This window comes from Sciurus carolinensis, chromosome 18 (assembly GCF_902686445.1).
Source record: "Sciurus carolinensis chromosome 18, mSciCar1.2, whole genome shotgun sequence".
NCBI classification, from domain to species: domain Eukaryota; kingdom Metazoa; phylum Chordata; class Mammalia; order Rodentia; family Sciuridae; genus Sciurus; species Sciurus carolinensis.
The window spans coordinates 23,257,149-23,282,888 of record NC_062230.1 but is presented as its reverse complement, the minus strand read 5'-3'; the positions used below and the strand labels follow the sequence as shown (position 1 = coordinate 23,282,888).

General features: G+C 46.9%; 1 protein-coding gene across 2 annotated transcripts; it reads left to right on the top strand.

Annotated features, from left to right (window-relative positions):
* The first annotated feature begins 14,107 nt into the window (after nt 1–14,107).
* On the top strand, nt 14,108–21,974 carry Aqp8 (aquaporin 8). 2 transcript variants are annotated; one of them, XM_047533718.1, is made up of 6 exons: nt 14,108–14,235; nt 14,363–14,610; nt 17,215–17,341; nt 18,576–18,790; nt 20,120–20,254; nt 21,328–21,974. In XM_047533718.1, exons 1-6 carry the CDS (start codon nt 14,224–14,226, stop codon nt 21,374–21,376), a joined length of 786 nt encoding a protein of 261 aa, XP_047389674.1. In that variant the 5' UTR covers nt 14,108–14,223; the 3' UTR covers nt 21,377–21,974. The 2 variants fall into 2 exon arrangements, with proteins under 2 accessions (XP_047389674.1, XP_047389673.1); XM_047533717.1 differs by having other exon boundaries at nt 14,141–14,235; nt 14,360–14,610.
* Nucleotides 21,975–25,740: the final 3,766 nt, after the last annotated feature.

Here is a 25,740-nt window from a genome sequence, read left to right as displayed (position 1 = left end):
ATCAGAATTCCTGGCATTGTGACGCGACGCACCGCCTATCTGTTGACCCAGGGTCAGGTTATCTGTGGCAGCCATAAACTCCAGGGCAGTTTACCAGAGCGTGGCTTTTGCCCTCACCTTCTGCCTTGGTCACAGCTCTCTGTGTTGACCGTGTTGACTGTGGGGAGCGAGCGTGATCTCTTACTCATCTCCACTGCAGTGTGACAGGTGTGACGGGCGTGACTATAGCGTCGCCCCACCCTCCGCCCATGGGCAAGTGCCCGCGGTCCAGAAGCACCAAGGAAATTTCCTCTTGCTCTGAGTGTCTGGTCCAGTGTCTCCTGGAAATTCTGCAATCTGAAAAGCAAGTGCAGCTAGCAGGATCTCTCTCTCTCTCTCTCTCTCTCTCTCTCTCTCTCTCTCTCTCTCTCTCTCTCTCTAAGACAAAACCCCAGCTCCAACTGGCTTGAGAAAGAAGACCTGAGAAGACCAGGCGTCGCTGGACCCGAGGCACAGTGCGCTGCGCGAACCTTGTTCTCCCTCTGAGCTGCTTTCTGCTGAGTGGCTCCCTTCTCAGGCTCGGCCCTCAGAATGTGAGCATGGCGACCAGCAGTGCCAGGTCTGTGTCCTCTTCTCACTCCCAGAAATCTCCAAGAAAATGCCCAGGATTGCCTGTCAACGGACCGACATGGCCCACATGCCCAGCCCTGAGCCAGTCGGTGTGGCCTGGCGGATGGTCTCTGATGGGCTGGTGGCGCAAGCTTTGAAGGGGTGGAGAGGGCAGGTCGGGGAGCTGGTTGGTGGCGGGAGGAGTGTCATGTGAACTAAGCGTGGAGCAAGGGTGGTCGCCCCAAAGAAATCAAGATGCCACACCCAAGGAAGGAGGGGTCGGATCTTCAGAGATATTCGCGTTAGATATCCATTAAGGGACAGCTGGAGAGAGGACGCAGGAGGGAGGGCGAGAGATGTTAGGAGAGCAACCACTAACACTCAAAAGAAAGAAAAAGGTGACTTTCAAAAAATAATCAAGAAAACAATTATGACGCTGATGTTTATAGCAGCACTATTTATTCACAGTAATGAAGTGGTGGAAATAACCCCCAAGGCCATCAGTCGAATGCACAAACCAAAGGTGCTTTGTGTCTACAGTGGGATATTATTCACTTACCAAAAAGCAGTCCAATCTTGATATGTGCTCCAACATGGCTGAGCCTTGAGGATATCATGTTAAAGGAAATAGGCCAGACCAGAAAGGGCACGCGCTGTGTGGTTCCACATAGGTCAGGTTCCTGGAACGGTCGGACTCATGGAGACAGAAAGTAGACACTTGGAAAGGAGTGAACCCCTTGCTTAGGGGTGCAGAACTTCAGTTTCACAAGATGGAAAGTTCTGGAGGTGGAGGGGGTGGTGGTCGCCCAATGATGGACCAACCTAATGCTGCTGAACAGAACACTTACATTGTGGTGAGCATGGTGAATTTGACGCCAGGTATATTTTACCAAAATAAAACATTACCAGGGAAAAATCATCATAACTGAGTCTGGGAGGAAGGAAGTCCTTCCGCCAGTCCTCTTGAAAATACGCATCTCGAACTTTCCTAGGGGTCAGTCAGAACTTGCTGGATACAGCAGGAGAGCACCTTGAGATACTCCATCTCCATCGCCAAGACAGAAGTGACTTCTGAACCAACATGAAGACGATCATCTCCGAAATGCCAGCTCCCACCCTGAATGCTTGGGTCTGTTCAGGGACCTCAGCAGTATCTTACGGAGACTTTGACTATCAGCATGAGGGTGTCAAAAAAAGGAGACTTCCCCCAAGAATCCAAATCCCCTTACGGTCTCAACCAATTTTGTCCCCCAGACAATGACTGGATGGAGTGGTGGAGAGCGCTACTGGCATCTTGAGAACAGAGGGCAGAGATGCAGCCAAACATCCTGCACTGCACAGACCATTCCCACACCAGAGCTGTCCAGTCCTAAACAGTGATAGTGCATGGGTGTGGCCCTAACCTGGGAAGTCCTTACACATCCCAGGGCTTCACCACACACACACACTCACCTCCACCCTCCTTGGTCCCTTCCTAGTGTTTAAGTTTTAATGAATCACATGAAGTTTGCCCCATAAATACATGCTTCTAAAATTAACCTCTTACTCAATATCCTTTAAAGCAAAGGGCCATGCCATAAACGTGCCTTGGATTTGATTCTGTGCCTGGGCATGTGCAAAACAGGTCAGAGGTTGTGGGAAGAAGAGAGGGACATCAGGGTGCGACATCAGGGTGCAGCTACACCACAGACAGGAATCGATGCCTCTCTCTCTGCAGCGCCCTGGGAACCATCCTGACCTCAACAGGCAGGTGTCAATCAGTTAAGTCTGGCATGCAGAACACTTTCTGGGGTAAGGAAGGGGAATGTATATTGTTTGAAAAAATATGTGGAATATGATCATACAGTCTTGTTTGGAAATAAAACTGAATAACTGGCATTTTGGTGTTTCTCAAAAGGTGCCCCCACTTAAGGCATGTTGCAGGTACCAGACACATTTGATCAGAAGTTACAGTTTTCATTTAGTTGACAAAAATTTTCTTTTAGAAGTTTCTTTTAGAAGCCACCCAGCTGGCTTCTGTTTGGATGAGTTAGCTCAGCAGTTTTAAAACTCACCCCACCGTCTGATAGTTTAAAAACAGGTCTAGCTGTGCCCAGTGGCGATGCTTGTAATCCCAACTGCTCAAGAGGCTGAGGCAGGAGGATCGTGAGTTCAAAGCCAGCCTCAGCAACTGTCTCAAAATAAAATATAAAAAAGGGCTGGTGATGTGGCTCAGTGGTTAAGCACCCCTGGGTTCAATCTCTAAAACAAAACAATAATCGCTCTGAATGATTTTCCCTAGATTCTTCATTTCTAGACTCTTACTCCAATAAAAACAAACAAAAACTAAAACAAAACATTTTAAGACTGAGTTTACTTTTTTTCCCTATGTATCAAATTTTTCTTATTCCTTAGCTCGTCAAAAAATCTTTTCTTTTGAGGAAAGCATATTTTTCTCATTTGACTAGATTATTTGTTTTCTGAAGAAGTTAGGAATTTTTGGAGAAAGGGAAGGGGGAGAATAAAAGAGATTTGGGGGAGGTCCTTAATTAAGGCCAAGATTGATTTCTTACTCTGCTCCAGGACTTCATTTTTCTCATACCAAGGTATATTTTTACAAATAAAATACAGTAGTTCCCTCTTGATCCCTGGCAGATACTTCAAAGACCCTCAGTGGCTGCCTGGAACCATAGCTAGTAGTGAACCCTGTGTTTTAGCATATTTTTTCCTACACATAACCTATCTATGATAAAATTTAACAACAACAACTAATAAGAATGATTATAACAATATACTGTGACTAAAGTTATTTAAAACTTACAAATTAATTATTTCTGGAATTTTCCATTTATTAGTTTCAGTCTGGGGTTGACTATGGTAACTGAAATGGCAGATAAGGGGAGACTACTGTGGAAATCAAACGATTCTGTCAAAAGATACTGCTGGTTTCTGTTTATAGGTAGTTTTCCTCTCCTAGAGAGAATTTACCTGTGAAAAGCAGTCTTTGGAGTAATAAAACCATTCAGACCCTAAGGGTAAATGACCTCTAGTGAGTTGCCAGGCCTTTGGACTCCAGCTTTCTGTCTGCAAAATGGGAGCAATGCCAACCCTGTAGCCCTGTCGTGAGAAGCGAGTAGGGTCACGTGCATTAAGAGCTTGGTGTGTGACCTGGACAAGGACTTCCTGGTCATTAACTTTTATCGCCCTTGATAACAATTTCAATTATTGGAATAATAAAGGGCATAGTAAAGGCTGATTTTTAAAGGCAATTTCTAAGTGTGCATATTTTTATATTTGTATTTCATGGTGATAAAATGTTACAGCTGACTGCTGGGAGGTTGGATTCAGTATTCTCTTCTTAGGTGTCATAAATTCACCTATGGGTTTCTTCTTGATCAGGTCCAGAAGAGTAGAAGCGATCTTTTCAAAGGACAGATTGATAGTTTTATTTTTAACTTTTTATTGAGGTATAACACACACACACAAAAGCATGTAAATTGTAACAACTTATTGCATGATTGCAAGGTGACCCCTCTCCTGCAGCCAGCACCCACCCCATGAGATACAGAGGACAGCACCCCAAAAGTCTCCATGTGCCTGGTACCAGAACTACCTCGAAGCTAGTAGAATGGTCAGCTTCACCTGGTTTTTTTTTTTTTTTTTTTGGGTGCTGGTTCACCTGGTTTTGAACTTTGTAGTCCACAGTGTGTGCTCTCTCTGTCTGACTTCTTTTGCTCCATGTCTATGAGATTCATCCAATTTGACACAGGATGGACATTTCTCATAAAGTATCTTTCTTTCTCCATGTAAAGACTTTATAGTCTATAAGCATTGAATGCTAATTGCTTTAAGAAAATTTCTATCACTCAGTTAGTGAAAATGTTACTTTTGTTGTTTTAATTTGAACCCTCCCCCCAACTCCTGGAGAGATTAAGCATTTTTTCATACTTATGGGCCATTTTCCTTTGTTCCCATCATGACTGGGGATGGAACCCAGGGCCTCACACATGCTAGGCAAGGGCTTTACCACTGAACTCAATTTCTTCTTTTGTAGAAGTTATTTAATTTAGGTAGTAGGGAAAAGGATAAAAGAGAAAGAAAAAGGAGATATGGGAACATTCCGATTATTCATATAAAATACGTTCATAGTGCCAAGCTCCCAGTAGGTCCTCAGCAAATGGGAGCCATTTTTACTACCATGTTTATTGTTCGAGACATGCAAACGGCAGCAGAGCAAACCTTGCTGAGACTTAGCGGACTGCTTCCTCTGTTCAGCAGCTTCCCAGCTGTGAACAGCTCTGACATAGCCTACAGGTCTGGTTACTAATGTGAAAGACATTCAGCACTTTGAACTTGTCAGTGCAGGGAGCAGAGAAGGTGCAGTTGCTTCTGTGAGGCAGGAAGTTGGTCAGGTTCAAAGGAACCCGGCAATTCAGGCGGAGGAAGGTGAAAACCAGGCTCATTTCAGCAGCCAAGTTGTCCTGGGCTCCTGGTGATCACACACTGAAAACATTCCCAGAGCCATTTCCATAGAGAGACACTTTCAAAAGAAAGTACCTACAGCCAGTTTCAGGAGAGAATGAAATGCTCACTTTCAGTTTCTGTGCTTGTTCAGAGCACACATCTCAGCCCCAGCCTGAGTCACCAGGCATCTGCATTGTAAATGGTGGCAAGTTTCCAGAAGAGATTATTGAACCGAAATGATAAAGAAATCAGAACTGTCTTTTCTGGAAGTACCTGGAATAGCAGGACACATATTGTTTATTTCATAGGCTCCCAAACTTTCTTGGCTCACTCTGCCTGGGCCACAAAGTTACCTGGTAGTTTTGTTTATTAAGTAGTTAAGTCCAAAAAATTTGTATTGATGTGCTAACAACTTAGCAGTCATTTGAAAAAAAAAAGTAATTATATGAATTATATGATATTGAAAAAACAATACACATACATTGAAAAAATAATGCCTACATTTTATGTACATACAATTATTATATACATCGAAAATAATATGCAGTGTTGAGTAATACACATACATTGAAGAAAACCACATCTTTTATATTTTCTTCTTAAGCAGCTGTGATAAAATAGCAGCTTTGCTTAAGTTCCTAAACAACTTTCTTAAACACTGTGATTACTTACCATGACCTCTCTGCCTTTGTGGCCCTGCACGATTTCTCAGGCCGCGGAATCAGATTGGACAGATCGACACTGCTGTCCTCATGTCTTCTTTCACCTTGATTTTCATGGGATACTTGGGTTTTATCAGGGCATCTGCTGTATAGACTGCTTCACAGAGATGTTATGTCATTGAAAGGAATGTAGGGGCATCTACGATTAAAACTGCCACCTATCTTGACCTAGTCGTTACCGTGGTGTTTGACAGATATTGAGCATCATTTTGTTTCCTCTGAAAAGTTAAAATATCCGTAACCCCTTGTGAATTCACTGTGCCTCCCTGGGAACTCACAATCTGGAAACTGGAGACTAATTTTTTTAACTCCCTGTCCCCATATTTATTGAAGTAAAACCGAAGTGCAATTTGATCAGTTGTGACATGTTTTGACACATGTGTAACCAATACAATCAATATAAAAGCATTTCTATTACTTTTTTAAAATTTGAAATCATGCAGACTGTGTTTCCTGCATGATTCATTACATCAGCAATCAATCACCCTAAAATATATAGAACCCTGCTCCTACATGTCAACTACTTCAAAATTAAATGGCACACTTATAAATATCTCACAGGTGAAGGAAGAAAGCACAAGAAAAGTAAATAAGAAGTGCTTTGAACTAAGTGATCATAAAAGCTTAAAATATCAGAATCTTCAGGATGAAACAGTACTCAGATGGACATTCATAACCTTAAAGTACCTGTATCCAAAAGAAACTAGATTAACAATCAAATTATTTTCAAATTAGGTGGTAGGAAAGAAAAAATAGGAGTAGGAGCTGAATTATATGAAATAGAGAAGAAACAAAACAGCAAAAAGTTGATAAAAATCAAATAAGTCTAGTCAAGAAAAAAGCAAGGACACAAAAATTAATATCAATGGAAAGGGAGCTATCAAAATAATCCTACAGATGTTAAAAATAAGTTAAGGTTACAACTGCATTCCAACAGATAAAGCTCACATCATCTATATTAGAGATCTGTGTGCTGCTGAGAAGAAAGTGTATTCAGTCATTGATGGATGAAATATTCTATGTATGTCTATAAAGTCTAAATTATCAATTGTATGTCTTAGTTCTGTATCTTCTTTTTTTAAGAAAATTTTTTTAGTTGTAGATGAACACAATACCTTTATTTTATTTGTTTTTATGTGGTGCCAAGGGTTAAACCCAGTGCCTCACAGGTGCTAGGTAAGCGCCCTACCACTGAGCCACAACCCCAGCCCCTCTATAGCTTCTTTATTTAGTGTTTGTTTGAAGGATCTATTCAGTGGTGACAGAGGCATGTTAAAGTTACCCAATATTATTGTGTTGTGATCTGTTTGATTCTTGAAACTGAGAAGGGTTTGTTTGATGTGTGTAGATTGTTTGGGGCATAAATATTTATTATTGTTATGTCTCGTTGATGTATAATTCCCTTAAGCGGTATGAAATCTCTTTCTGTCCCTTCTGATCAAGTTTGGCTTGATTTCTACTTTTTCTGATATGAGGATTGAAACCCCTGCTTGTTTACACCATTCATATGAGTGATACGTTTTTTCCCCAGTCTGTGGATGTCTTTGCCTACGAGGTAAGTCTCTTGAAGACAGCATATTGTTGGGTCTTATTTTTTAATCCAATCTGCCAGTCTATGTCTTTTAATTGACGGGTTTAGGCCATTAATGTTCAAGGCTATTATTAAGAAATGATTTGTGTTGCCAGTCATTTTGGTTTATTTCTGGCTTTTACTTTGAATTAGTTTCTCCTTTGATTCATTATTCTTTTAGTGTAGTTCCTCCCTTTGCTGGTTTTCACTTTTATTTTTCATTTCTTCTTCATGAAATATTTTATTAAGAATGTTCTGTAGTTCAGGCTTCCTAGTTGTAAATTCTTTTAACTTTTGTTTATCATGGGAGGTTTTACTTCATTGTCAGTTCTGAGGCTTAATTTTGCTGGGTATAGTATTCTCAGCTGGCATCCATTTTCTTTCAGAGCTCGGTATATGTTATTCTGTGACCTTCAAGCTCTGAGGGTCTGGGTTGAGAAATCAGTTGATATCCAGATTAGTTTCCTGCAAAATGTTACCTGCCATTTTTGTCTGGCAGCCTTTAAAATTCTATCCTTATTCTGTATGTTAGGTATTTTCGTAATAATGTGACTTGGTGTGGGTCTGTTGTAATTTTGTATACTGGGGTCCTGTAAACCTCCTATATTTGATTTTCCATTTCATTCTTTAGGTTTGGGAAATCTTCTGATATTATTTCATTGAAAAAAGTGTGCATTCCTTTGGTTTGTATCTCTGAGCCTTCATCTATTCTGGCCTGTCTTAAATTTGGTCTTTTCATGTTATACCATATGTCTTGGAGGTTCTGTTCATGGTCTCTTAACATCTTTCCTCTGCAGTCAACTTTGTTTTCACAATTATATATATTTTGTCTTCATTGTCTGAAACTCTGTCTTCCAAGTGATCTGTTGTTGAAACTGTCTATTGAATTCTTAATTTGGTTTAGTGATTACTTCATTTTGAGGATTTCTGCTTGATTTTTCTATCTCTTTATTGATGTGATCTTTCACTTCCTGTATTTTCTTCTCTGATTTTACTTGTTACATCATCCTTTACTTTGCAGATCTGTTTGACTAAGTACAGTTTAAATTCCTTCTCTGACATTTCTTCCACTGTGGTGTAATTAGATTCTGTTATTGAAGTGTCTTGGTTGGTTTGGGGTGATTTGTTCCCTTGCTTTTTTATGTTATTTGTGTGTCTACTCATCTAACAGTATGAATCTGAGGCAGTAGAGTTTCTACCCTGTGGGCTTGTAGTGTCCCTGAAAGTTTCAAGTACCTCACTATTTAGGGGAGACAGATAATAACGACCAATGCAAATGATATACAGTATTAGACCAAATAGCTCCTACTATGCCATCTACTATGTTAATTATTACAATAAACAAAAATGATGTGATCAGTTATTGCCTACAATAAAAACAGTAAGTTTGCAAAAATGATTTAAAATTTCAAATGGGAGACAGAGAGAACAGAAGTGATATAGGATGTGATAATTATGAGGGAGGAGGAGAGAAGATGGAAGTAAAAAAAAATTAAAGAAAGAATGAAAGAAAACCACAGAGATTGACTGTTATCCAAAGAAAAGAGAAAGAGAATCAGGAGAAACAGGTAAGAGAAAAATATATAAAAGTAAAAATTTTAAAAATTAAAAATAAAAATAAAAGAATACAACACAAAACTAACTTATACTAATCAGACATCCTATTCCTCAAAAAACTGATCCATGAAAAATAACTGGCTTCAAAAATGCTAGAAATGAGAATAAAACAAATATGAATATATATAAATGTCCATGGATCATTAAGGTCATAATTAAACAGAAAAAAGAAAAAAAATCTCCATGAAAAGTTTAAGAATTCTTTCCATTGGAGTTCAAAAGTTTCTCAGCTTCTCTTCTCCACAGTTTTAGCATGATGCTCTACCCTCTGGATTGCTGGAGCGACAGAGGTAATCCCGTAGGCAGAGTTCCTAAGGCAGGGTTTAGGCTTAGGCAGGCTCCAGGCTCTTCACTAAATGCCAACAGATCTGGAGATTTTTAAATCCATGCACGTCCAGGGTCCAGTAATTGCTGGTCCATGCTGGAAGACTGTACCCCAGGATTCTCCTGAGTTCCACTCGTGTAGTGGAGGAGCCAATTCTTAGTCCCCTAAGTCACCTGCGAACCCCACATTTCCTGGTCTTGGGTTCAGTCTCCAGTCTCTTCCACCTCTGCCCTTCTGAGTTCCCTGTTAGATGTGTCTTTCTCAACTGGTCCTGCAAGCAGCCAGGTTGGAGTGGGAGGGGCAGAGCTTGGTGGGTTTCTACAACCAGTAATCCCCTGTGCAAACCTCTCTCCATGTTTGATTTTCTCCTGGTCACTTAAGCACACTCTATGGGGTGCAGTGTGTGTTTACTGAGCCCATAGTTTGGGCCAAACTTGGGTTTGCCAGGAATCGGCTCCCTCAGCTGCCAGCCCCCGTACCACGCCTGCAAAAAGATTCTGTCTTGTCCCCCACACATCTCCTGGAGAGATGGTGGCTTCCTTCCCTCACAAGGATATTGTGCAGTGCATCCTTCAGTTTAGTCATGCAATGTCCTTGATCTCGAAATGCTCTGTATGCAGACATGTCTCAGCTCTCCTAAAAATGTGGGTTCCTTTAATACTTATCCCTCCACTTTGCTTGTGGAAGGACCACTTTGGTTAGTGCTTCTGGCCTGGCTGCAGCAGTGGCTGTGCCACTGGAGATTTCTGCCTTATATTATTTTATCCAACCTCCTGAGTCTCTGATCTGCTTTGAATGTCCAGTTTTAAATTCCAATAAAGTCCCCTCCTTCTCACTTTTGTTTCACCCACCTTTCTGAGAAGTTGCCTGTCTGCTTTCTTGATTTCACTCCATGAAGCAGCCAGGAAAGCCATCTCCTCTAGTCTGCCATTTTGAAAAACTCCTGCAGATTGATTTAAGAAGTCTGGAGTAGATGGTCTGGGGGTTGGTCTGGTGGCTTGGTGATGTCATCAAGGATTCACCCACTGGCAAGTTGCACCTCATGGTCTCAAGATGACTGCCACAGCACCAGCACTGCATTCTTGCTCTTGCAAGAAGCTGTCAATGAAAGAAATGGGGGAAGGGTAATACGCCACGGTAAAATGTGACCATCGTTTAGACATCGTCTGGACCTGGCGGTGGATTGCGGAGACATCTTGAACTGTTGCCATCTGAACAGGGATGAAGACTAGAGGCCTTAGTCATGCCAACCAGAGATTAGAGGACTGGAAAGTTTACAACCAAAGAATTCCTTAGGAAAACACTGTCTCCCTAACCTACCAGGTGTTCCAGTGACTTTGGAATGGCCAGTACATTGTGTATGGGGACATAGGGCCATACAAAAATTCTCAGGTAGTAGAAATATGCTGCTTTACCTGAGTGACATTCAGATGTCCTCTGGAGATTCACTGGTTTGGGAGTTGTAGAATCCATTTTGTTTCTAGTTTAGGGAGGAGCATGTCTAGAGGATTAATATCTAGTTGACCCAGGCACCAGGGAGGATATAATAGGTGATCTAAGATTTGAGAAGTTGGCCAAGAGGACAAGAGAAGACTCCAAATGGAGAGAGGGGCATAGCCAGGGAGGGCTCAGGGTGTTAAATTGCATGGGGTTCATGTGGCAAAAGCGAATCTGGGCTAGGACTTGGGGGTCTGTGTTGAGCCAAGGGAGTTTGGTTTTGCCCTGAAACCACTGGAGCCGCTGCATTGTTGTAACTCAGTTAGACGGAAGCCTGGGAAACCGCAGGTAGCGTGAGGCAGAAATTTCCTGATACTCATACCACGCCTTTCTTTTTCCTCCTGTGCACACAGCTGGACTACATTTCTCAGCCTCTTTTACAATCAGATGAAACCATGTGACCAAGTTCTGTGCCATCAGGAATGGCTGGAAGGGATACTTGCCATTTCTAGGCCTTGCCCACAGCAACGTTCCTGCCGACACTGTGTTCTCTTTCCCTAAGAGCTAGCAGAGATCCAAGGATCTTAGTGGTGGATCTCCAAGAGGGAAGGAGCCTGATTCTGAGTCACCATTTGGTGGACAGCCTGCTATGGACGGTTGTGTGAACAATGGACCAATTTTTATTATGTTAAGGTACTGAAATGTTGAGGGGGATATTTGTTCTAGCAAGGGGATATTCATTTACCCTAATACAAATCATAACAATGGCTACTATTTATTGGGTTCTTGCTCTGGATTTATTGGGTTCTAGCCCTGTGCTACGTGCATTTTCTCATTTCAGCCATCAAACAGACCTGTGCATTGTTAGTCCACCTTTACGGAACCGGAGACAGACTGACAGAGCAGGCAGGGAGTGGGCCTGAGCATTCTGATCCCCAAATCTGGATTCAAGTGCTCAATTGTACTCTGCTGGCTTCCAGTGTGAAACAGATAAATGAAAATCGGGTGAGACCAGGAGACTAGCTGAGGAGTTGTAAGGATGCTAGCAGGGAGATCCTGCCGTGATGTGAGGACACCAGCAGGCTATCGTCGATACTGACCGAGAGAGTGAGCAGAGGAGTCCAGAGCAGGGCCTCATCTCTGCCAGGCGTATGATGAATGCTAATTTGATTTTTCAGAGCAAGAAGTGACAAAGGCCTGGGTGAAAACAGGAGAGCATTGTCCTGGAAGTCCCAGTAGAAGGGCCTGCGCAAAGGATGCAGGAGATGCGGAAGTGGAGGGTTGGAGCTGTTGGAAGTGGAGCTGTTTACAGGGGCGGGGAAGAAAGCACAGGAACGTTTCACACAATGTTCTGTGGACTAGGAGGAGGGAGAACAGAACTGGAGATAATCTGCAAGACAGCAGGTCCTGAAACTTCTGGGATGCATAGATGTTCAAGGGAGGCCCCGATTCCTGAGGCTCCTGACCGACGAGGCAGTTGCCAGACTGTCAAGCCCTTGTCCACTTCTGTCCCAAAGCAGATACTTTTAATCTACACAACCATGGGCAAGTTCTTTAGCCTCTTTGTGCTGCACTTTTATCATCTGAAGACGGGGATAATGAGTACCGAACATATCTCCTAGGGTTGTGGTGAATGGAGGCAGCAGACTTCGCACAGGGTTGCAAGCGTGTGAGCCGTCCAAAATGGAAAAAATTATCATTAAAACTCCCTTATTGCTAACGTTAGTTCTTCACATACCTCTCATACAAACACTCAAACAATAGCTACGAACACAGAGCAAAATCTTTCCCTTTCTTTTTTAGTGCTTCATCTTTAGCCATCTTGAAGAGTGACAGACTCAGAGTGGCTATTTAAGTATTTGTTGAATAAATGATGAAAACCTATCTTACATTGTTTTCTCCCTCCCTCTCTCTCTCCATCCATCCATCCATCATCCATCCATCTATCCATCCAACATCCATCGATCCATCCACTCCATCCATCATCCATCCATCCAACCATCCATCCATCCATCCATCCATCCACTCCATCCATCCATCCAACAATCCATTCATCTATCCATTCAAGGTAGTGGAATATAGTGACTGAACCTAAAAAGTATTTTTTTCTTCCAGTAGTGGTAAATTATGTACAACATATAATTTAGTATTGTAACCATTTCCCAAGTGTATGGGTTTAGTGACAGTAAGTACATTCGCTTTGCTTTGCAGGCATCTCTATCATCCATCTCCAGAACACTTTCGTCTTCCCAAACAGAAATTCAGTACACATTAAACATGAACACCCCATATTCTCTCTCCCCTCCAGGACCCGGGAACCTACATTCCATTCTTTGTACCTATAAAGTGACTATTCTAGGTACCTTATAAAAGTCGAATCACAATGTCCTTTTATGACGGCCCATGAGTTAACAATCATAAAAGACTGTAAAATGAGAAACTCATTTTACCCCTACCTTGTAGAGCTGTGGGTCAAAATGAGGTAATGTCTTTAGGGTCCTTAGCCCAACATTTAGCACGTGGAAAGTGCTCCATTAATAGTGATGACACCTCTCTGTACTTTAAATCACTGGATGCTAGTGTTTCTGACCACTTTTATCGGCTTACTCCCAGTGAATGGACCCGGTATTGTGCTCACTGTGGGACTATCACTGTCCTGAGCAGTTACCAGATCCTACCTGAACCTCATGAGGACTCTATGATATTGGTCTCTACTATTCAGAGAATAGGAATGAGGTGCAGAGAGGCTGAGCAACAAGGGTGCTCAAGGTTCCAAGGGGAGTTCCATGCCAAGCGGGGATTTAAACCCAGGCCGTGTGGGCTGGCTGGGGCCTGGTGGTAGAGTGTGTGCCCGGTATGCCGAGGCCTTGGTTCAACGCCAGCCCTTCAGGGAAAAGCAAAACAAAGCAGAAAGGTCCAGGCCGCCTGCTTCCGAAGTCCACGGGTGCCACATTGTCCCTGCTGCCTCCGTCCGTGGGGACCTTCCTTGACACACTTAATCTGGGATCAGGCCTTGAGGGTGAGTGCAGGGTCTGGGGCTCAGGTAGAAGATGTCCATGGAATCATGGAATCTGACTTGGCAGGTGTGGTTCCCACCCCGTGGGGCCTCCTTGCGCTGTGTACATAGGCTTGTTGCCTTTGGACCACGGGGACCGGGTGCCGAGCCCTCGTCTCCTACTGAGCAGGGCTACAGTGAGAGCCCCAGGTGATGCAAGCCGGCCAGCACCCAGCACCCAGCACTTTGCCCTGCTTGGCAGAAAGCCCAGCAATCCTTGACCTCCCCCACCCCCACCCACCCAGTCCGGTTGAGATAAAAAAAAATTCCCTCCCTGGGCCTCAGGGCCACCTCCCACCCAGGCTTTACTGCTCTCTTGACACCTCCAGGGAGCTTCTGCCAACCTTTAAAAGAGGCAGAGCCTGTAGCGGGATCCGCGGTCCTGCCCAGAAGATAAGCTGAGCGACAGCAGGCGCGCCTCCCAGCAGCTCTGGCCCGGTCCCAGGCCCTGCGCCGGCTCTCGCTGATGTCTGGGGAGGTGAGCCCCGGCCGCGCCTCCTGCCCTGGCCTGGCAGGTGGGGGGGATGCATTCCAGGTCGGGGGTCCGGGGCCTCCGTCTGGCTCGTCTCCCACCTGTACCTCCTCTCCCCTCTGCCCTGCGGCAGGCGCCTATGTGTGACACTGAGCTTGGCGGTGGCAAGGTGAAGGAGCCCAGCATGAGCGGCCGGAGTCGCGGGTCCTGGTTCGAGCGGTTCGTGCAGCCCTGCCTGGTGGAGCTGCTGGGCTCTGCCCTCTTCATCTTCATCGGGTGCCTGTCTGTCATTGAGAATGGGCTGGACACTGGGCGGCTGCAGCCGGCGCTGGCCCACGGGCTGGCCTTGGGGCTCATCATCGCCACGCTGGGGAACATCAGGTGAGACCCATTCTGAGCCGCCGGCCTGGGCTGCCTTGGGGAGCTGGGGTGGGGTGCGGAGCAAAGCTCTTGGCAGGGACCCTTGAGCACACGCTCAGGGTGGCAAGGAATGGAGTGGGCGGGAGGTCAGCCTGCCGGCCCATCGTAACTCTGCAGACCCCAAGCTCTGGGCTTTAGGCGTCGCTAGGACCCGTTCCCACCTCTGAAATGGGCATGATACACTTCTTAAAAGATTTCTTTCAGGCCAATATGGACACATGACTGATCATGTGCTGGCATTATGCTAAGCATTTTCAGATACTGATCCTTCAATCCTTATGTCGACCTCTTGGGGTAGGTCCTATTATTTCCCCCTTTCAAAGAGAAAGACCATGTACGCAATCTGTTCAAGGAGCCGGGAGTCAAGTCTAAGCAGAGCCCAGACGTGAGAACGTGAAGGGCTTGTCACGTCTGAGACACTCACTCAGTGCTGACGGCTGTCTCGGTTACTGTCAGGAGATAGGTTAGAGGAACTGGGGCTCTGTCTTCCCGCTGGGTACACAGGTGCCTGCTGCTCAGCTCTCATCGGGATGGGTGCCCCCGGCAGGGCTGAGGGCCGGGGTCACCGTAATGATAGCTGTCTTGCCAGGGACACCTGGCAGGGTGCAACCTGGTTGGTCTGTATTTAATTCCACTCAAGAAATAGATGAGGAAGCTGGAATGCTGTCTGCCATCTCTCTAAATGTCCAAGGGAGGCTGAGGCTAGGATGAAAGCGCCTGATCCTCCTTTCAGTGGACCTGGGGTTGAATGCGACCTCTGTCACTTGGCTGGGTGACCAGGCACGCCACTGAACTTCTCTGTGTGCAGCAGTGCGTGTGTAGATGATCACGATAGTGATGTTTGTTGAGTACAAACTACAGACAGCACCGTGTGCTAGACACACATTCGTTCATCATGTCTTCGCCACAGCCCTGTGAGGGAGAGATTATCGAGGCCCTGGGAGGTTACATAACTTGCTCAAGGCCACATGGCTCTGCAGCAGAGCTGGGTGTGAACCCAGGCCAGTCTGGCTGGGAACATCTCTTCGGCCTGCCGCAGAGCGTCTCTTTGTAATAACAACCTTCTATTCAGTCACTGTTTTATTTTTCGATGAATATTTATTCAGCTCTTCCTGCGCGCCAGGTACAGACTTTGAGGTTGTTGACTGGATCCAAGATAAGGTATGTAAAGTGCCCAGCACAGCACCTGGCACGTAGTGAGTGCTCATTAAATATTTGCCAAGTAAACAATGACTGAAAGAACTAAGAACGTGTCTTGATTGGCTTACTGTTAAGGGGTGTGAACCTGGTCTAGGGAATGCATGGCGTCCTCAGGTGCCTACACCTGTCCTGGCCAGAGCCTTGCTCTGAGTAGTAGTTTCTTCCCTGCCATGTGGGCCAGGTGCCCAGGAGAAGAGAAGCAGTGGCCTGGGGCGTCGACTCCTCCACTCCCACTTCATCTGTCTGAAGCCACGTGGGCCGGGGTGCCTCTCTTCCTGACTTACGTCTGAGCCTCCACTGGTGCTTCTGAATCTGAAGCTCCCTGGGGACCTGGCTGTCACGCTGGGCCACACAAGTTGGGGGCAGCTGGTGTTGAGGCATTAGGGTGCTGGACAGGGTGCTTTTGCCCAGAGCTAAGGTCCTTGTCCAGCCTCAGCTCGATACCCTGGGTCCGCTGGGGAGCAAGCAGGCTCGTTGGTGGGCTCTTAACATTTGTGGGGCACTTTGACTCTTGTGTGACTTGGGGGTCTTGGGCCACTTTCACTCTTATGGCAGTATCCATTCCCGGGATCCTGAGGGACTTAATGGTCAAATCTGGAACAGTTCCTTCTTGGAATGGGACTAGAGAGGACCCTGATGGAGTCGTAGGGGCTGGGGGCTTCCTGGCTCTGGAACCTGGGCGGAAAATGCATTTTGGTAAAAAGAGAACTCTTTACCTGTGATCAGTGGAGGGGCAGCCAGTTAGACTTGCCCTTTGACCCCGACTTGTCCCTCTCTCAATCACATCCCAAACTCCCAGTTCCTAACCTCACATCCCAAACTCCTAGTTCCTAACCTGATCATGAACTCTGACCCTATCCCAATCCTCAGTGGCATTTTCTGCCTGAACTAATCTCAATTTTATACTCACCACACTTGCAGACCAAACAGGGTTTTATTGGCTAAGCAGTTCAACCAATCATGAGCTCTTATTCAGGACCTGGCTACCTATAGGGGGAAGCAGGGTCCCTCTCTTGGGCTACTGATTTGGAGTCTGGCCTCTCAGTCTGACCTGGGGCCAGGTGTTGGAATGGCTGGAGGGAGTCCTGATCCGGTCTAGGTCTCCCTACCAGTTCTTCCTCTAGGGTCATCCTGGGGCTGGTTTAGGGGCAGGTCCTCCTTTCCACCTCCCCTGACCCTTTGCCCTAGCATCTGGCACCTCAGGGACAAGGGGAGATCTGGTGTACTAGTCTTTGGGCCAGGGCCTGGACCGACTCGCCCTGTGAAGTCAGCCTGGGGACGGGCTGGGACAGATCTCTCGGGAGACAGCCTGTGGTCAGCCCTAGACCCTGGCCTCATGATTTCCCTTGCTTTTGTGGGGTACAGCGGTGGACACTTCAACCCTGCCGTGTCACTGGCAGCCATGCTGATCGGAGGCCTCAACGTGATCATGCTTCTTCCCTACTGGATCTCCCAGCTGTGTGGGGGACTGATTGGGGCCGCCTTGGCCAAGGTGGGTGATCCCCAAGGGGGCCGGCCTAGCTGGGCTGGCTCCTATGACTGCTGGGGGGTGCAGGGATGGGGGAGTTGGGAAATGCTCAACCCTGGTTTATGTCTGTCAGTGGAATTGGTGGCCCTTTTCTACTGGGGACACTTTCTGGGTCTTTGGTTCTCTCCAAACCTACCTTCTTCCATTCATGGATGGACAGAATTTGTCTAAGCAAATTCAGGGCTTGACATTTCTCCTCCTAAGCTTATTTCTGGCTTTGGAATAGATTTGGATAGTTCTAATGGTTTTTACATTCATTCACTTATTCATTCATTTCTTCATCTATAAATATCTCACACCCTGTGTGGATGATATCTGGCTGAGGACACAGGGTGACTATGGTTATCCTCTTGGAGAAACTCCTGAGTGAACACTTCTGTGTTCTTCACTTTGCCTGTCTTTAAACTTAGTTGCCTTCAGTGGGAATTGATGCTCAATTTATGTCTGAAACCCTCCCACCCAGCTGGGTGTGGTCGAACCTGTCTGTAATTCCAGCGACTGGGGAGGCTGAGGCAGGAGGATCCCAAGTTCAAGGTCAGCCTTAGCAACTTAGTAAGGCCCTATGCAACTAAGTGAGACCCTGTCTCAAAATAAGAAAATAAAAAGGGCTGGGGATGTGACTCAGTGGTTAGGTGACTGTGGGTTCAATCCCTGGTCCCCCCACCACAAAAAAAATCCTCTCATTCAGTCAAGAAGGCTAGCTCTTCCTCTTTGTTGCAGACTGTTTTTCTTTGTGCTGGGGATGAAGTTCAGGGACTCGAGCATGCCAGGCAAGCGTGCCACCACTGAGGTGCACCCCGCCTGAGCCACAGGGTCTTTATGGTTCTACACACAGCTTCATGGGGGGTTCCTTTCCTCCCTCCTCTTTCTTCTTTTGCCCTGAAGTCTCAGTTCAACCAGGGGTTCTTAAAGGCGTGGAGCTTGCGCGGTGCCTGTGTGTGGTGTGCTGGGGAGGAGAGGAGCCCTGTCAGCCCGGTCCAGTCCAGACTTTGGTTTCAACTCTTATTTTGCTGTCTTGCCCTGCCCTGGCCTCCGCTTGCCTCCGCTTGCCTCCACTGAGACTCAGACCTTTCCCTGTCTGTAGAAAGCAGCCTGGACCTTCCTGCTCTCCGGGTGGGCAGGCCTGCCTCGTAGGCCCCCTCTGCTCGGCTCCCAGCTTCTCTTCGTCCCCCTGTGAGGCTGAGTGTCTTCTCTGCAGGTGGTGAGTCCTGAGGAGAGGTTCTGGAATGCGTCTGGGGCGGCCTTTGTGACAGTCCAGGAGCAGGGGCAGGTGGCCGGGGCGCTGGGGGCGGAGATCATGCTGACGGCACTGCTGGCACTGGCTGTATGCATGGGCGCCATCAACGAGAAGACGCGTGGCCCTCTGGCCCCGTTCTGCATTGGCTTCTCCGTCACTGTGGATATCCTGGCAGGGTGAGTGTTCCTCAGCACTGGGATTATCGTGTCCAGATCTGGGCCAGACCTCAGGGGATCAGGCCTAGGGTCACATGTCAACTGCCAGTAGGGGCCAGGAAGGTGCCACAGATGGGGGCAGTAGGTTGGCTTTGGGCAGCAACAGGGAGCGGTGGGGACTGCGGTAACTAGGAGGCTCTGGTCAATTATGACTGACAGTGTGATGTTGGGACAACCCTTCCAATTCCATTCAAGGAAAGTCAGAAATCTGAATCTTTGTAAAGCAAAGTTTTCTAATTTGTTGTAGTGTGAATAACATCCCTGCAGGCTGTGGGCTCAGGCATATAAAAACCATCTACCTGTGTCTCCTATTTTGTCTCTTGGTAATCATGGGAAGGCATTAAGGAGACAAGGTTGGATCAGGGATGACTCCCATTTTACAGATGAGGAAAACTGTGGTTCAGAGGACAGAAGTGACTTATTTAAGGTCACTGGGCAGTGGCAAGTCACTTATAGTGAGAGATCGAGAACAAGAGCCCATGTTTGCTGAAGGGGACGAGAGGGCCTCTTCCTGACGTCCAACTTCTTCCTTTCTTTTGGACACAGAGTCAACTCCAGCCTTTCTCCAGGGTCAGGAGGGGTAGTCTAGGACCTGGGATGGTGTGTGTCAAGTGGTGCTTTGCTGCCCCCTAGTGGCACTTGGTCCACTTGCAAGCTTATTGGATCTTGACCTTGGCACAGGTGGGATGAGGTCTTCGGGATCCCAGCTGGGGGTAAAGAAGCCCCTGGGGAGTGGTCCCTCTAGGGATTCCGGACCCAAGTGTGAGGCTGGGTCACAGTTCACACTGGTGCACCAACTGCTGAGGCCTGGGCTCTGTAGGCGCTTCCTTATCTACTGCTGCAGACCACCTTTGGGATGGGCACTTCCACCGCAGGGAAACACACAGTTCTCCATCTAGTGGGGCTGGGAACACGGAGAGGGTAAACAAAGGTCACAGTTGGCCTCGCAGGGCTGGTTGACCTCAGACAGGTAGATGATGGACTGACTTTGCTTTATGGACTTTGGAGAGGAACTCGATCCATTTTTATTTCCTGGCGTCACCAAGCAAGAATTCTTTGCCAGTCATTCTTGCAGAAGAGCGCGTGAGGAGCGGAAGGTCATAGGTCAGGAAGGAGCCGCGCCTCTGGCTTCTTGGCGCTAAGAGTCTCTGCCTTTTCAAGGATCTCCCCAGGAATTCCTGATGTGGGAGGATAGGAAGATTTCTGGGTGGGTCGTGGCCTGGGCCCATTTGGGATTTGAGGAGAGTGGGCCTGCTGGGGCTCTGGCGACCTGAGCGGCTGTGTTTGCAGGGGTGCTATCTCTGGAGCCTGCATGAACCCGGCTCGTGCCTTTGGACCTGCTGTGATGGCCAACCACTGGAGCTTCCACTGGATCTACTGGCTGGGCCCACTCCTGGCTGGCCTGCTTGTAGGACTGCTCATTAGGTAGGAGTGCGGCCCAGGGAACGGCTCCTGGAGACCCAAGCCAGAGGGCTGGACTCTCACTTGGGCTTGGGGAAGGAAAGATGGAACCTTCTTCAGAGACAGAGTCTGTATTTACCTAGGACCTTTAGCTGCAAGTCACCAGAATCCATTCCATAATGTGGGATTCACTGGTTGCCATGATTGGGAAGTCGCAGCTGGTGCTGGCTTCGGGTGGTGCTCAGACAAGGTCTTTAGGATTGGGCTTTCTCCTGGGCTCCACTTTGCTCTATGCTGACACAGGCTCTCCAGCTGAGGCACAGCTGCCCACTGGCCACTCTGCACTTATGCTCTGGCAGCTTGGCTACTCCAGAGGAGGTGGAACAACAGCTCCAGTGAGAACCCCGTGTCTGATGGTCACTGGTGTGGGCTGGCCCAGAGGACTGAACTCTTAGTGGCTGTGTCCGCAGGATGAGCTGTGTAGGCCCTGGAGTGGGGCAGAGCCTGATCAGAGCGACTGCAGCAGGGTCAGGATTAGGGGAGGAGCAGTTCCCCACAGGGCTGTCGTACAAGCTCAGATGCCCAGGGGCATCATGCCAGGATACACCATTCACATAGTACAGTGTAGACAGAGCTCCCCAGAGTCGTGCAGTTGCTAATCAGGCTGATATTATCAGGAGGATAGGTGGATTGCAGGCAGACAAAGCCAGGGTCTCCTTCCATCCTGCCTGATCTGTCCTTGGCTCTCTTCTCGCATCCTGTTTCTTCTGCCCCTGGTGGAGCAGGGATCACTGTCTGGGAGGGGACAGGCGTGGGCTGGGCTGATTAGCCTGCCCACACTATTGCCCTCGGCCACCCAGGGACCTCCAGATCCTCCTGTGGCTCTCTCTTCTGCTGCTTTCAGAATGGTGGCAGTGAGCACAACCCGGAAACCAGAGAGGAGACTGTCTCCCTCTCCCCAGAGGGGTCCTGCTAAGGCTGGAAATGCTCAGGAAGAGATCCGAGATTCCAGGCCTGGAGGCAGGACGAAAGACTGGCCCTTCCTGCAGGGGCTCAGGGACCTTATGGCGCCCTCTTTTCTTTTCTCTTTTTGGTAGGCTCTTCATTGGAGATGGGAAAACCCGCCTAATCCTGAAGGGACGATGAAGCAGAACTGCTAGAGTCGCCGCTGCCCCTGTGTCCTCAGCTGCCCCATTCTGGGCTGAGGACAAGACAGCTTCTGCACTTCCTTCCAGGGCAGAGGACCGGATGAGCAGAGGACCTTCTGCTACTGACTTGGGCCCAGCTTCTCAGACAGACAGACAGACAGACTGCTGCAAAGGCCCAAGGATGCTCTAGGTTCTTAGAATTGCTTTGTGGCACCTGGGGTCTCAGCCTAGGGAATGTGTTGCCAGCACTTCCCAGGCAGAGGTGGGGACACCACAGGTTTTCTTGAGAGGGCAAGTCCTAGGAGCAGAGGAGCAGCCGGAAGAAGTGGCTGTTCATGTACATCAGCTCACCCGCCCCTTTCCCTTCCTGCCTTCCCTCCACCATCTCTCCCTCCTTCCTCCACATTTTTTTACAGTATTAGGATGGAACTCAGGGTCTCCACATGCTAGGCAAGTGCCCTAGGCCACACTCCCAGCCTTCACACCCGCTTTCTCTTTCCTCCCATGGTTCTTTGATTCCTGTCACAGAAGGGCCGTCTGGAGCCTGACGGCTTCCTTGCTTCCCAAGCTGCCGATCTAACTTTGCAATAAACAGCCCAGCCTTTCCTTCCGTGTGTTCATTGACTTGCCTTCCATTGGAGAAGTCGGCACTGCTGGGGAGGAAGTAAAAGTTCGGAGTGGGCCGTTGACTGTCCAGCTGGCTAAGCCCAGCAAAGCCCAGCTTCCAGTGCCAGAGCAGGTACTTGGAGTGCCCGTCTCACTTAGCCAGACCCATCTGGGAGCTCAGTCTGGAGCTCAGAGCCCACTTGGATCCTAAGAAGACTCAACTCCAAATCAGAGTCCTCAGGACCTGCTGAAAGACCAGTGCAGAGTCCAAGGCCTGGGTGAGGGCCCAGTGCTGCTGGGACACAGATCAACCCCCTCATTGCACACCAGCTGGGATGAGGGTGAGGACAGGTAGGGTAGAGCTGCGAGGGTTTCCTGAGGAAGCAGAATCCCGAGCAAGTGGCAGAGCATAGGCCTGGAAAGACAGTGGCATCTGAGCGGGAGACTCGAGCAGAAAGAATAAGAAGGGAGAAAAAGAATCTGAACTTCACACCTTTCAAATATCCTAAGAATCTATGGGTCAAAAGGAGGAAAAGGGATCTCATGAAAATAGAAGGGAGAGCAGAAGAGGAAGAGGAAGGATATCAGGGAGGAAGCGGGAGAGGAGCAGGGGAGGAACAGGGCAATGAAACTGACCAAATTATGTGCATGTATGAATAAGTCACAGTGAATCCCACTATTACGTAATTACAGCACACCAATAAAAAGAACATGAGTCATTTATGAAAGTTGATCAGTATGACACCATAAAGAAGTGTCAGGGAAAAATCATTCTCAACAATAAATAAAAAATCTACAATTCTACAAGATGAACAACTTACCCACTTGCGTAAAAATGAACTGATTGCTGGGAAAACCTGCCTAATTCAATAGGGACGGTGAAGCAGAGCTGGTAGAATTACCCGTGCCCCATGTCCTATAACAGCCTATTAGAATGTGGATATAACACCACACACACACATAACACGATCTTATATATCTCTGTCTCTATGTGTGTATATGTGTATATATGTATATGTACATATATATACACACACATATCCTAACATGCAAAAATTCTCAGAGGAAGCATGGCCCAGAATAATAACAACCAGAAAGGTCAGAAAAAGGCAGGAAATACTATGAGAAAATTAGAATTGAGCAAATTAGAAGACTTAAAAAGAGTAAAAAATGTTATTTCATGTGGTGAAACAATGAAACCTTTGACTAATGTAGTAAATAACAAAACAGTGATATACACGTGCACACACAGACATGCGCACGGTGAGTGTGAGCATTTGTGCCTGGTGAGTGTGAGCATTTACTATGGAGTAGACTCTGCACCAAATGCTTGACTTGCATGACGCCCTTTACTCCCCACGACAGTCCTCTGAGGTGGTGGAGAGGACTGAATGGCGTCCTCCAAAATCCACATCCATGCTAAACCTCAGAATGTGACCGCATTTGGGAAGAGGGTCTTTGTAGATAAAATTAAGGTAAACATCAAGAGCAATTGTACTAGATTAGGACAGCCTAAATCCAACAACGGTGTCCTTATGAGATAAAGAAAATGACACACACGGACACTGTTTTGGAGAAGTCCTCATGAAAGTGCAGGCAGACATGGTGTGATACTGTCAGAAGACCTCTCAGGAGCCACGAGGAGCTGGAAGAAGCAGGAAGGCTTTTCCTCTGGAGCCTTTGGGGGGAGCATGTCCTTGCTAACAACTTGGTTTCCAACTTCTGGCCTCCAGAACTATGAGAGAATACGTTCCAGTCATTTTAAGCCACCAGGTTTGTGGCAATTTGTTACAGCAACCACAGGAAAATGCTCTTATTCTTGTTTTCCAGAGGAGCCAATGGAGGTTGATAGAGATGACGTCACTCACGTCACCTGGTTAGTACACCAGTGGAGCCAACATTTTAAACCAGTCTCCTTGGCTGCAGGGTTCATGAGCTTTGTCATTACAATTTACGTTGCTGAGTAAGGGGCAATAGTATGTCTTCTGCTTGTCCCCGACTTGCCTGTTAGTGCCCTAATACAAAGGGGACAGTCAGACCTGTATTAAAACTCCTCGCTTCTCAGCTGGAACTGGATTTCAAGCTCTGGTCTTCATTTCAATTTCCATCTCTCAAGAGAAAGGTGGACACAAATTCACCCCCGTAACTCCATACTATGTGGCATAGTATTTGCTGTACAGAAAGAACTAAGTACCCACTGACTGAAAGAATGGCTGGTCCCAGTGTTCTGGTTTAGATATGAGTTGTCCCCAAAAGCTCATGTGTGAGACAATGCAAGAATGTTCAGAGGTGAAATGATTAGGTTATGAAATTAGAAGGTTAATCCACTGATATGAATTGACTGGGTGGTAATTGTAGTCAGGTAGGGTGTGGCTGGACAATTTAGGTCACTGGATGGGGGGTGTCTTTGGGGTTTATATTTTGTCCCTGGTGAGCACAGTTTTCTCTCTACTTCCTGACTGCCATGTCCTGAGAAGCTTTCCTCTGCCATGTCCTTCTACCATGATGTTCTGTCTCACTCCAAGCCCAGAGCTATGGAGTTGACCAACCATGGACTGAATCTCTGAAATCATGAGCCCCCCAAAACCATTTCTTCCTCTATGTAGTTCTTGTCAGGTTTTTCAGTCACAGGGATGCAAAGCTGGCTAAGATACCCAGTGACTCCTAAATTCATTCTGAACTTACAGAATAGAAACCAAAATTGACCCAGATCACCTAAGTTCACTTCCACCTCATCTCCCCTTTTTTTCACCAACAAGGACGTCAAAGAATTTTAGGATGTTAGAACTAGAAATACCATCGTAGTAGTGAATATGGTGGCTACAATGTTTGGATCCTGAGCAAGATCTAAATTAAATCTCAGAATCGTCACTTTTTTTGCTGTGTGTGCTTGAAGCAGCTATTTGACTTCTCTTGGCCTCTTCTCTTACTTCTAAAATGGAAATACTGTCTCAGAATGCTTTTAAGAGTTAACACCGTGTTTATAAAGCCTTAACACAATGCCTAGTATGTAGTAAATACACAATGTGTTAGCACTATTATTGTTATTGTTTAGTCAAAGATTTTACAATTTCCAAGTATCAGACTCACAGCAAAGGAGTTTCTAAATGCACTGGGCACACCACATGTTTTTTCGGTCAGCTGTTCTCAGGTAAGGATCTTTAGGACTCTAATGGGACATGGTTGGGAACCATTTCCTGACCAACCCCCAAACCCAGAGAAGCTAAGTCACTTGACTATTCAGTTAGAATTGAGGATTTTGGACATACAATCTAAGGTTTCTTCTACTGCAACAGAAATGTACTTCCTGCTCCAGACCCTTGGGTACAAGTACTGATTCATTTTCTTTTCCAGAATCGTCCTAAATCTTCATGGGCCTTGCTATTGTGCATCTCTGCTGCCGTTCAGAGGTGTTCTGTGCTCCAGCTGAGACCCACATGTCCAGCCACAGGGACTTCTTGAAAGCAGGCTCCTTTACTGATAATTCCATCACGTCTATGAAAGCACACCTGCATGCTCCATAATCTCACGTACCCAAGTGACTCTTAAGGTCTTTTAGGTCTCTTCTCTCCCCTTACCTGCGGCACTCAGCCCTCAACACACCCAACCACACGCCTCTTTTCCTCTAGAGTCCCAGTGTCTCAGGGTGGGTTTAGGAATTTGCCTGTCTTGGAAGCCAAAGTCAATGTCCTGGACCCACCATGGAGTTAAGGATCTTACGATTAGCGGTGTTCCTTTTCAGCTTAAAACATGAAG